The sequence below is a fragment of the Nannobrachium achirus genome (genome assembly GCF_963921795.1).
Source record: "Nannobrachium achirus genome assembly, chromosome: 6".
Lineage (NCBI taxonomy): Eukaryota > Metazoa > Chordata > Actinopteri > Myctophiformes > Myctophidae > Nannobrachium > Nannobrachium achirus.
This window is the reverse complement of record NC_137815.1, coordinates 24,248,002-24,260,872: the sequence shown is the minus strand read 5'-3', so window position 1 is coordinate 24,260,872 and position 12,871 is coordinate 24,248,002. Positions and strand designations below refer to the sequence as shown.

At 44.0% G+C, this 12,871-nt stretch overlaps 1 protein-coding gene across 1 annotated transcript in view; it reads right to left on the bottom strand.

Moving 5' to 3' along the window:
* timeless (timeless circadian clock) overlaps positions 1 to 12,625 on the bottom strand; it is a gene marked incomplete at its 5' end in the record, with an annotated part of 41,209 nt that extends 28,584 nt beyond the window's left edge. Inside the window, 13 exons of the mRNA XM_080728531.1 lie at positions 241 to 363; positions 908 to 1,077; positions 1,396 to 1,499; positions 2,287 to 2,504; positions 4,363 to 4,539; positions 5,262 to 5,349; positions 8,858 to 8,991; positions 9,741 to 9,896; positions 10,436 to 10,537; positions 11,049 to 11,111; positions 11,285 to 11,399; positions 12,079 to 12,232; positions 12,529 to 12,625. Of these exons, the coding sequence (XP_080584657.1) occupies positions 241 to 363; positions 908 to 1,077; positions 1,396 to 1,499; positions 2,287 to 2,504; positions 4,363 to 4,539; positions 5,262 to 5,349; positions 8,858 to 8,991; positions 9,741 to 9,896; positions 10,436 to 10,537; positions 11,049 to 11,111; positions 11,285 to 11,399; positions 12,079 to 12,232; positions 12,529 to 12,625 (1,701 nt within the window). The remainder of the gene's footprint in view (positions 1 to 240; positions 364 to 907; positions 1,078 to 1,395; positions 1,500 to 2,286; positions 2,505 to 4,362; positions 4,540 to 5,261; positions 5,350 to 8,857; positions 8,992 to 9,740; positions 9,897 to 10,435; positions 10,538 to 11,048; positions 11,112 to 11,284; positions 11,400 to 12,078; positions 12,233 to 12,528) is intronic.
* Positions 12,626 to 12,871: the final 246 nt, after the last annotated feature.

Here is a 12,871-nt window from a genome sequence, read left to right as displayed (position 1 = left end):
TGAAAATGTGAAATGTGTGAAAGGAGCCCCATCACACTAGAGAGGCCTCTTAATCAATGAACAGAATAACATGTAAAATTACAATGTTTTAATAATATTGTTCCAGCCGTTCTACATACTTCCACACAGGTGTAGAAATGTCGGAGACCATTAGGGTTTTATGGAGGAAGCTTCCATAAGTTCATCTGAATTACCTGAAAAAACCCTGTGGCCCTCAGTTCATCACACAGTGAATTATACCTGAAACCCTGTCGCCCTCAGTTCGTCGGCCACAGTCTTCCAGGTCTCCTCCAGTGCTTCTGGGGTGGGCGGCTCTGAACTGGACTTCTTCTTGTTCGACCTTCTCCGCTTAACCTTCTTCTTCTGCAAGAGAGAGAGATTTCCGAGCAGTTATCAACAACATACAGTTTTAGTTTATTTGTATTTATAGTGCAACATCACCCCAAAGGGTCTCTGTGCACTTCACAACAAGGCAAACAGTAAACAGTACAATAGCAAAGAAAAGGGAACAAACATTAAAAAGTGCCAGCACACATGGTCAAGCAATTTCCATGTAGCAGTACACAGCTGAAGATGTGTAAGTCAGCAAGGAAATGAAAGGAAAAACTAAATAGGATAAAATAAAACAACAAAATGTGAAAGATACTGAGCAGGGTTAGGTCATACAAGTGAAGTTCAGAGATTAAGGCAGACCGTAGTGTAGGCAAAAGAGATACGTTATCTAGATTTAAAAATGTCTCTGCATGCCTGACAGCTTGAGGGAGTGCATTCCAAAGAGTTATCCTATCCTCATATGCTATCCTCATACAGCAAGCCCTACAAAAGAATTTATATGCGATGCTATATCATCTTTAATTATCCTTGGAGCATTCTTGCTCTACAACTTTATTCTGTCTCTTGTTTTTACCTGCACCACCAGGTTGCTGCGTCCTTTGCAGAAGCGCTCCAGCATGCGCAGGAACAGGTGTGTGGACTCCACCAGGTCTTTGAGGAAGGAGCGTGGCTGCTTCCTCTCGTCAAACTTCCTCAGAAGAGTCAGGAAGATCTCCCTGTACTCCATCAGGTAGAAGATGTTACCTAGAAGGAACAGACAACATGTTAGAAGATCTCCCTGTACTCCATCAGGTAGAAGATGTTACCTAGAAGGAACAGACAACATGTTAGAAGATCTCCCTGCTACTCCATCAGGTAGAAGATAACCTTGCGTCACCATGGAGGAAAGCCTGGTATTCATTCTAAAACTCCTACTCTCAAAGTGGGTGCTGTGACGAAGTCCAGGGGTGCCGCAGAATACTTAGACCCTCTAGACTTAATAAATAGCTAATCTACAAGGTAACTTATTTTGTTACCACCCCCTCTGTCTTTCTGAAATGACACCTCTGTAGCGCATCGTACTTTTGATGACGTTGGAGCTCTGGCGGATGGTGGGGTCGTGGGAGCGGTCCATCTCGTTCACCGTTAACAGCAGCTCCTGGTACGCCTTCAGAGCCAAGTGCATCCTGGGTAATGAAAACAATGACATCGTTAACACATCTTTACATAAACAGAAGTGCATAACAACTGTCATGGTGACTTTGGCCACGTTCTTTTCAAGCATCCACAAGTCAAGTACGGTAAGTAGCGGTTCTAAAGGTTTTATACCTACTTTATAGTGCAATTTCAAAGTTGAAAGCGTGTTTAAAAATAAAACATACATTTGCATCATTGAATAGGAATAGTGATTAGGAAATACCACACAAGAAACATTGCCGATCTACAAGCTTGTAGATCTGCTATTTTTTGTCAAATGTTCCGCACCAGGATAATGGATTTTGATTATCGCGATAATATCGTGAATCACAATTTCTTTTGCCACACCAACCCCAGTAATAATGGTGGTATAAGAGCAGGAACAACACTAGTATATTGTCGTTGTCGGGTGGAAATCTTGTATCTCTAAATTTGTACGTTCTTTCGCAAATCATACAAGGCTGTCACACAAAAGTAGTGAAAACGGCCGATCTACAAGCACACACCCTGCCTCGCACCGCGAGGCGTTGTGTGCTTGTAGATCGGCCGTTTTCACTAGTTTGAATAATTTTTAAAATGATAAATTCAAAACGAACGGTTTTGGACATACAAGATTTTCACCCGACAACGACGAAAACTGTCGCTGGAGTAGCGGGAACGCCACCGTCGCCCCCTGCAATGTTGTGGCCCTCGGCTTGGTACCCTAGACATAATTCGGCCCTTGGGGAAAACTAATTGGGGAACCCTGATTTAGCCCCTTCCCCCCCTCATCCTCACCTCTTGGACCAGGAGGTGGCCTCCTTCTTGTCTGTGAGCATCATCTCGTAGTAGTTGGTGATGTTCCTCTCCATGTAGTGGAAGGAGCGGATGGACACGGTCTCAGACACCAGGTCTGCTCTGAAGCCGTTGCCTCGGTTGAAGGCCATGAAGAAGCTCAGAGCCCACAGGTAGTAGGTCTCATCATGCTGCTGGGCCGTCTCTCTGATCAGGTTCTCCTGGAGGAGGAGGGCACAGACATGGACGGCTGTCACCATATGACACTTTACATGACGATTAACCCAAGAACGGGTACACATTATGGTGTATCATTATTTTATGATTTAACTATTGAAAAATAGCAGATATACAAGCTCACAGCGCGGCACCGAGTGCCGCGCTGCGAGCTTGTAGATCTGCTATTTTTGAAAAATCGTGAAAATTTGAATTTTGAACCGATTCTATAAGTGTCTTTTGAATCCTTCTTTCTATGTCAGCAATCTGTCTGGCCATCGTCAAAGAAAAGGTCATTTCACTTAACTGGAGCTCAGTTAGTCTGTTCTTGAGAGACTACAATGTCAGTGGTTCTCAAACCTTTTCATGTGAAGGACCCCCAAACTGATATTTATTTGGCCACAGACCCCCATCTCAAAATATTTAGTTCCAGGGACCACCCAGAAGCAAAATTTGAGTTACAAACGTTCGCTTTGAAAATACATATATTCAAAGATTTGCACACATTTTCACGACTTTTTCAAAAATAGCAGATCTACAAGGTCGCAGCGCGGCTGTGAGCTTGTATATCTGCTAATTTTCACTGGTTAAAGCATTCAGTAATTCTAGGCCTAAATGGGTTAATTGTCTCTCAAATAATTGCGATTAACGATTTAATTGTGTTTTTGTCGTTGACAATTACATTTCTGTTCGGCTTTTAGGCTTTGAAGTTGGACATGGCAGATATGACACATAACCCAAAAATACAAAGAAATTACTGACATATTTGACAACTTTCTACTTACAGCCGATCTACAAGCTCACAACGCGTCGCATCGTGAGCTTGTAGGTCTGCTATTTCCACTATTTCTGAAAATGTTTGTAAAAATGTATGAATATTTTTCAACATTCACGATTATGACAAAATATTTGCGATTATGTCAAATAATTGCGATTAGACGATTATGTAATAATTGTGACAGCCCTACAAATGGATTTATTTATGTGGTGATAAAAGTGAAAAGAGCACTTCCGCACATTTTTACCAATGAATTTCCAAAACTTTTCCAGAATATTTAAAACTAATTTCCAGGCCTATATAAGTCATTCAGCGCAATAATGAGTCTCTTACTCCTTTGAGTAATGCCCAAATACAGGCAGTGTAGCAAAAATAAAGCATAGAATGGTATTATGGTATAATTCCATGCAAAATGATTTGCTACATCACGTGGCGGACTGTTACACCACAGTTGCTTGCCTACCGAATTCAGTTACCTACTGCATGTTACAATGCTCATCTCCAAATTTGGGTATTGTTTCAGCATGCGGCTCTTACCATGGTGGCGACACTGTGTAGTATCAGTGATGTCAGCATGCGTAATGTCAGCATGCAGACAGACGAACAGACATTCAGGCCTAGAATGATTTAATGCTTTAACCAGGTGCCGCGCTGCGAGCTTGTAGATCTGCTATTTTTGAAAAAGTCGTGAAAATGTGTGCAAATCTTTGAATATATGTATTTTTCAAAGCGGACGTTTGTAACTCAAATTTTGCTTCTGGGATGTCCCTGGAACTAAATATTTTGAGATGGAGGTCCGTAGCCAAATACATATCATTTTGGGGGTCCTTCACAAGAAAAGGTTTGAGAACCACTGACATAGTAGTCTCTCAAGAACAGACTAACTGAGCTCCAGTTATGTGAAAAGGACCTTTTCTTTGACGATGGCTGTCCAGATTGCTGACATAGAAACATCGGTTTTTCAAAAAACCATAGAAGGAATTTCGAAAGACACTTATAGAATCGGGTCAAAATTCTAATTTTCACGATTTTTCAAAAATAGCAGATCTACAAGCTCGGTTGATAGTTCGATATTTGAAACCAACCTTGACCAGGTACATGAGGCGGTTGTAGCAGTTCTCCAGGAAGTCCACGCAGAACTCTCGGAGGAACAGACGCACGTTGAGCGCCGAGCGCCGCTTGCTCTCGCCGTCCGCCGCCTGGCGGTTCCTCTTGGGAACGCGCCTCACCGACTTCCCAGAGTCGTGAGTGTAGTTCTTGAACTGGACAAAAAAGAAAAAAAAAAGAAACAATCAAATACTGTCCCCTAATTCTGTTTTGATATATTTTTCAATGTTGTTTCCGTCCTTCCGAACACTTATTTAGTAATAGCCAGTAAAGCTTTTCATATTGTCTCTGTAGGGTAGAAACCAAAACCATCCAAAACCGTTCAAATATAAAAATAGCAAAAGTAACATCTACAAGCTTGAGCGGATCTGCTACTTTTGATGCTTTTGTGTGATGCAGTGGTTCTCAACCTGTGGATTGGGACCCCCAGACGATTAACCTAATGTGCAACATTGTTTTCCTCACTCAACTCACTAAACAAACCAACATAATGTTTAAGTGTATAGACGGTATCTGCACATTTCTAAAGTGACAATTTAAGGACGTTTTAATACCTCTAAAATGACAAATTAAACATTGGCCAAATTGTGAAAATAGCCAATCTACATGTGAGCATGTAGATCTGCAATTTTCACAATAGAACCATGTCATACAAAATGTAATGCCTCAACTCTTAGTGCTTGTCAGGATGGGGGGGTCCCCGGTTAAAATATGATTATTTTGGGGGTCGCGGCCTGAAAAGGTTGAGACCCACTGGCGTATAGTACGATCACGTAGTGCTGTTAATTTATGGGCAAAAGAAAACCCCACAAAAGGTTAGATGTGGAGATAAGAGGTTTTTCTGCGCGACAACAACATGATCATTTCTACTACTTACATTGTGGAGACCCCTGTGGTAGATGACATCATTGTCTCCGATGGACTTGAGACCCTGAACAACATATGATCCTCCAAACCGGGAGTGTCTGGCAGGGGGAAAAGAGAAGGAAGAATTCATAATCAAATGAAATCTATACTGTATATGCTGGGCAAGACCCAGCCGGTTGAATGTCTAAATGGCAGTGGCAGAAGTACCGCCAGAGGAAAATGATGTTGGTGCTTTACAAATCAGTTTATATTCTCTGTGAATTAAACGAGTGTTGCCATTGGCCGGAGAAATATATTTTGCAGGGGAAACATTAGGTCATAGCCATTAGCCAATTCTTCTCCTCAGAGACGAGTTGGCTGGGCTGGGAACGAGGGTAACTTTATGTGACACTTGTGCAGCTGAGAGCGATATAAGTGGTAGAACGCACTACAGCACTCCATTCTTTCGCAGAGCAAGACCGCCCCGTTTTGTTAAGGGCCCTGCCCACTTGTGAGAGATGTTGCGCTGGACGTTGCATCTGCCTACAGAACTACAGGTCTATCATGCGGCGGCGGCAGTGCGACACAGGGTCTACTCTTTCGGAGGCCTCAGCATGACGGTGAACCACAGGGACCAGATCGACGTGCGCGTCTTCAACACGGTGTCCTTGCGCTGGGCGGCGGTGGTGACGAGTGGAGGAGGAGGAGACCCTCCCTTTGACGACGTTCCCTCCATGCGCTGCGGCCACGCAGTCGTGGCGATAGGAGACATCGTCTACATGTGGGGCGGGAGGTTCTGCACGGGGGCGTTCTGCAACGTGCTTTATGCGCTGGACGTCGAGGACGCCCACAAATGGTCCAGCCCTGGGGTTACCGGGACCGTTCCCGGGGGGAGGGACGACCACTCGGCCTGTGTCTTGGGGAGGATCATGTATGTCTACGGAGGATGGACCCGGCTGAACGACAACACTGATGACGTGTACAAGTTGGACACCGCCACGATGGTCTGGTCTTTCATCAACACCAGGGGAAGCGCCGCGGCTGCTTCGTCGGGTCACTCTGCCACCGTCATCGGGACAGAGATGTTTGTGTTCGGGGGCCGAGGGGACCGGGAGACCAACAACGACGTCAGAGTGTTCGACACAGAGAGCGACCGCTGGCTGAGCAGCACCCCTCCTTCCTCCGCACGGCTTCTTCCAGAGGGACACAGCCGTCATTTAGCCTTCGCTTACAATGGAGAGCTGTACGTATTTGCCGGCTTCTTGATCTTTCTGTGGAAATTCAACAAGGAGACCTCCTCCTGGACGAAGGTGGAGCCTAAGGGGAGCCTGAGACCGGTGAGACCGGTGCACAGAATGTTGTGTTGTTGCGTGCTGGGAGATCGCGTCGTCTTGTCCGCAGGACTGTTTTCCAGAGACCTGTACATCTTAGACTTTAGTCCTAGTCTGAAGACGCTTTGCAAGCTGGCCGTTATCCAGTACGCTCTGGAGCGCACTGAACTCTCACATGACGTCAGGTGGGAACTGGCTGCCATGACGACAACTGGCAGCCATGATGACAACAGTCAGCAACAAAACATATAGAAACGTGTGAAAGTATGGTTGTTGTTGTTGTTTCCTTCCACACAATGTATAGGTTGCAGCCATCTGTCGATACCAGGGGGCCAGTTGTCCGGATTTAAAATGAAGCAAACACGGAACTAAAAGTTCTATGATTGGCCGCTAGTTGCGCTGTTCTGGTACCAGAAGCAACATGTTCTCCATAGGATTCCTTTCATTTTGCATTGTCATAATCTAATGGTTCCTGTCGCTAGTTTAAAGCCTCGTTTCAATCACCATGATATGCGTTTTGTGAAAATATGGTCCAATTTATGTTATATCTGATGTTAAAGCATGGTATGCTGTAGGAGGGGCTTGTGATCATAGGCTTGTGATCATTCTTCTTTGTGTTCTTTATTTTCGTCTGTTTCTATTCATTTGACGTAGCACCTTGCGCTGTTCTTGCTTATTGTAGATCGCTCTGGATTAAGAGCGTCTGCTAAATTCCTAAATTGTTTTTTATGGCTTGGCTCTTCAGAATATGACACTTATTTACTATGACACTATGGCATATTTGGAGTCTATACTCTGTTAATAAATTATTTGGGGAGCATTAAGACGGTGTGCCTACTTTTCTTCTATTCAGTATCTCCATTTTGATCCAGCATCCGTCAAAATATTTGGATGTGCGTGTATCTCCCGACCGCCATAGATTGTTTGCAAACACACTCTTAACTCTGAGTGTACAAATTAAACGAAAGGAATTAGTGATTGTCCACTCATTTTTGCCCACGGCAAAAATTGAATTTAGACAAAAATGTCCTCCACAAGCCAAGATCCACATTTTGAGCCGCTCCGTTTCTGCGTGGATCCCCGAATCCACATCATTCTTTTTACATCTTGGCAAAGCCGTCAATGAACAGAAGTTGCAACTATGTCACTTTCTCGTTACTTTCTCCCTATTGGCCAATGATGTGGTCGCTATTGGCTTCCTATACTCTGAAGCCCCCAGAACCCCCTGCGGTACAACAGTGAAAACATGTTTCCTCTCTGTAACCTGTTTCCTCTCTGTAACCTGTTTCCTCTCTGTAACATGTACCCGTTTCCTCTGTAACATGTAACCGTTTCCTCTGTAACATGTACCCGTTTCCTCTGTAACATGTACCCGTTTCCTCTGTAACATGTACCTGTTTCCTCTGTAACATGTACCTGTTTCCTCTTTAACATGTACCCGTTTCCTCTGTAATATGTACCCGTTTCCTCTGTAACATGTACCCGTTTCCTCTGTAACATGTACCCGTTTCCTCTGTAACATGTACCCGTTTCCTCTGTAACATGTACCCGTTTCCTCTTTAACATGTACCCGTTTCCTCTGTAATATGTACCCGTTTCCTCTGTAACATGTACCCGTTTCCTCTGTAACATGTACCTGTTTCCTCTGTAACATGTACCCGTTTCCTCTGTAACATGTACCTGTTTCCTCTGTAATATGTACCCGTTTCCTCTGTAACATGTACCTGTTTCCTCTGTAACATGTACCCGTTTCCACTGTAACATGTACCCGTTTCCTCTTTAACATGTACCCGTTTCCTCTGTAACATGTACCCGTTTCCTCTTTAACATGTACCCGTTTCCTCTGTAACATGTACCCGTTTCCTCTGTAACATGTACCCGTTTCCTCTGTAACATGTACCCGTTTCCTCTGTAATATGTACCTGTTTCCTCTGTAACATGTACCCGTTTCCTCTGTAACATGTACCTGTTTCCTCTGTAATATGTACCCGTTTCCTCTGTAACATGTACCCGTTTCCTCTGTAACATGTACCCGTTTCCTCTGTAACATGTACCCGTTTCCTCTGTAACATGTACCCGTTTCCTCTGTAACATGTACCTGTTTCCTCTGTAATATGTACCCGTTTCCTCTGTAACATGTACCCGTTTCCTCTGTAACATGTACCCGTTTCCTCTGTAACATGTACCCGTTTCCTCTGTAATATGTACCCGTTTCCTCTGTAACATGTACCCGTTTCCTCTGTAACATGTACCCGTTTCCTCTGTAACATGTACCCGTTTCCTCTCTAATATGTACCTGTTTCCTCTCTGTAGAAGGCGACTCCGTTTCTCCGCCATCTCTTTCTGCCTCAGAGCCTCCAGCTCCTGTCCATCTCGGTGCTTCTCCTCGGCAGAGCGGCTGTGACCGGCGCTCACCAGGTTCTCTGGCTTCTGCAGATCATAGAGGAAATAATTGCGTCGTTAGCAGAGCAGTGACGGCTATTTTCACTACTTCTTAAAACATTTTGTTTTCTAATTTATGGAATTTCTTACGATTTTTATTTTATTTATTATTATTATTCATGAAAATCTTTTGGGGGAATGTAGGAAACCAAAAATTAAGGGACCCATAAGAATGTGTCCGTGACTCACAAATGGGTCACGACTAGGGGTGGGCGATATGGTGATAATTATCGTTGAGACGATACAATGTCTCCACGATATGCCTTTTCAAAGGTATTGTATATATATTGTGATACAATTGAGGGAGCCTTGTAAAAAATCCTGTTTAATCGTTAATACAGAGATTCATTGCAAAATTCAATTAAACCTGCATTTTGGTCAAAATCATCAGTTCTCAAACTTTAAAATGTCAAGGTCTCCACTTAACTCTTGACAGGATACGGGTCCATTTGGTTACATACTTGTTAAGTTCAATTTAGACCTCCCAAAAGGAACCCAGAGAGTCTAGTTTTTGTCAAGTAACTTGAAAAATAACCATAAAAACCAACGTGAAAATGAATCGTGATAAAATCGTGTATCGTGATCCCAGCTTGGGAAAATATAGTGATATTGTATTTTTCCATATCGCCCACCCCTAGTCACGACCCACTGTTTGGGAAACAGTGAGGGAGATGATCTATTAACTAGATCTACCTGGTCTCTGAACATGAGTGAGATGATCTGTTAACTAGATCTACCTGGTCTCTGAACATCAGGGAGATGATCTCCAGGACGTGCATGCTCCACTGCTGCTCGCTCTGCGCCGACGCCACGAACTTGATGAGGTCGTCGAAGCCGCTCATGTGGACGGCCCACAGCAGCTTGTCATGGACGCTGGCGTCATCGTCCACGTTCTGGAGGAGGCACGTCCCCGACGGAGAGGACACACCAGAGGACACACCAGAAGACACAGAGGAGACACCAGAGGAAGGAAGGGGGAGAAGAGAATCAGAAGACATGGTTCCTAGTCTCCCCAGAAAGACCTAACCCTGCCCCCACTTCTGTTTCATATTTGCAGTGGCGTAGACTAGACTTGTCCTACTGCGAATCACATAAGTTGACGCATATATTGTATACTGTGTACGTATATCTTACTGCTAAGCAGAAATAGAAAGCCAAAAATATATTTGAAAGAAAATAATACAGAAAGAAAACAGATGACGGTTTCCCACCTTTTTTCCCGCTTTCAGGAGGTGTAGCTACAGACTCTATAAAGCATTTTGAAGATTATGGAACGGTTGTCTGTCTTGAGAGACACTAGTCTCCTCCCAGCTATAAAGAGCATACAAATGTAACCTACATCCATCCGTACACTCTCATAGAGTGACAAGTGGATAAGTTAACAAAGAGGATTTCACTTTGTAACTTTGGGATCCTCGCTTAAAACTCCTACCTTCTCCTCATAAGGGTTGGCAGGAACGTGGAGAACATTCCGGACCAGCAGAAGAATCCTCTCTATCAGCAGGTTGTCTTCTTCTTGTCTCTCCTCCCAGTCCTGGGGGGAGGAGGGAGAGAGGGGAGGTGGGAGAGGCACTCATAGATTTACTACAAGCAGTATTGTATTAACCTGATTTTCGGGGGCTCCGAAAGCATCTTTTCGTTCACGCGGAGAAGAAAAAATACAACTGCGATGATCTGTGTGTAAGTTATGGTCCATTAAAAAAACAGGCAGTTTTGATCAAACGCGCGGTATGGGAAAAGAAGCCGAGATATATCCATGCAGCCAGGATGATAAATTGAATACAATTCAATTCAACCGATTTCGCAGAATGTAGTATTTCGCGAGGCATCATGCGTCACTCCCGCCTGCGGTAGCACGCTTGCTATTGCATACCATGGTAACCAGTTAACCTAACGGGGCCACGACACTTCACGGGAGGGAATCGTTAAAACGTCTGGGAACGTGTTAGGCACTCCAGGGGTTAACACATACAGTGTGTAAATTAATCAGTGTAAACAGAGAACAAATAAACTTAAGTTAAAAAAAAAAGTATGTTGACACTTACCATTTGTAGAAGTTTGTACAATGTTTCACTAAAAACCGCAAACACCTTCTCACTGGCAAATGCCTACAAAAGAATGAGAAAGAGATGAAGTCAACTGCAATTAATATGCTAAAAACACCAATTCTACACCAATAAACACTAGTATTCTATCGTGGAAATAATAGTGCAACAAATCAAACTGTAAAGTTCCTGTACATGTATGAATAGCGTTGCAACGGTGACATAAAAATCCATACCTCTTTGTAGGCCTGTAGAAAACACTCCACTTGTAAGAAGTGATGTCTAAAAACTGGGTCCTCCGGGACTTTACCGAAGCAGAGGAGGGCAGGCTGCGTCAGGTTGACCATGAGTCTGAAATACCAGAGAAGAAGAAGAGTGGTTAGGCACGGACCAATGTTCCTGTCCGATACCAATAACCGATGATGTCAACATTTATGTTATGGTCGATAACCTATATTTACAGATGCAGGCGTTGACACTACGGCTTGCCTACGGTACCTGCCCCAAGCAGGTAAATAAAACCTTCAGGCAGGTGGAGTTTGCTCATTTGAGAGTTGACGCAAACGTCTATAAAACACCAGATATCTGTCTAAACACCTGAACGTGACCAGCTCTCAACGCCTCGCGCATCCTGTAGATCGGCTATTTTCGGCAAATAGGTTTGGTGTAGAGGTAAGAAAAGAGCAGACCAATACACAGTGACTGTTCAAGTTAACTAAAAACACGAATCCAACATAGACTGATGACAGTGCTGTCAAACAAGTCTATTAATCTATCTGTGAAATCTATGAAAATCTGCATCACGCATTTATAAATAATAGCTTCATCTCTCTCAGCTAATGGGTCCTTGGCCTGAAAACGTTGAAGACCACTGATTTAAACCCATTTTAAGCCAGGGGAATCCTTTTGGAGGTGCACGTGACCGGTGGTTTCGGTCACTGGTGACGGCCGCACGATGACGCAAAATAGTTATTTCCGTCACAGAACGGATCAGAAACCCGAAAACGGTGTGGATCCCACGCAGGCTGACCTGATGCAGGCATCAAACAGGGGTTTGTTCTCCGCGTGCTGGGTGATGAGGGGCAGGAGGTCGTTCTGGAGGATCTGCCCCGCTCCCAGCTGCTGGCGGATGTCTCGAGTATCGTCTTCATGGCGTAGATATCTGATCAGGTCTTTCACACTCTCTGGAAGAACATGGAGGAGACGCCGGAGGAGAAAGGATCAGAGACAATAAGAGGGGGGCATGAAATGTCCTGGTCTGGCTCCGAAAGCTGCAATCCTGCAACTTGTTTTAATGAAGAAAATCTCATATTCTTTTAAACCAATATACATGGTCGAGTATGTTAGAGTTGTTCTCCAGACAGACACTGCTGATACACACCATTATCAAAATGCTTCTACATTACAAGGGAAGTTGAACGGAAACAAATCAGAAAAAAATCTATTTAAGGAAATTAGCTGAAAACACGTGATCACTCACCTAAACAGTCAGGTTCTGCGTGATAGGTCTCCCCCTCCAGGTACCCCAGGGCACTACACGTTGCTAACAGCTCACAGTTCATCATGTACAAGTCCATATATCACCAGCCTACCTACAGTACAGGGAGGAAAGAGTTAACAACACAAACACTTCATAATCATCGTGATTTTGGCCTAAAATCACGCAAAGCGGTACACAGAATCTCTAAAGTCATGTAATCAACATGGATCTGTCCCATTTCCCATATTCTCTCCTGATTGGCTACGATTGCCTTCTAAAGTTTGTGTATGCGACCTGACAGTCGCTTATATCCCGATAAGGGTGTCTTACTGGTGTTAGAGGA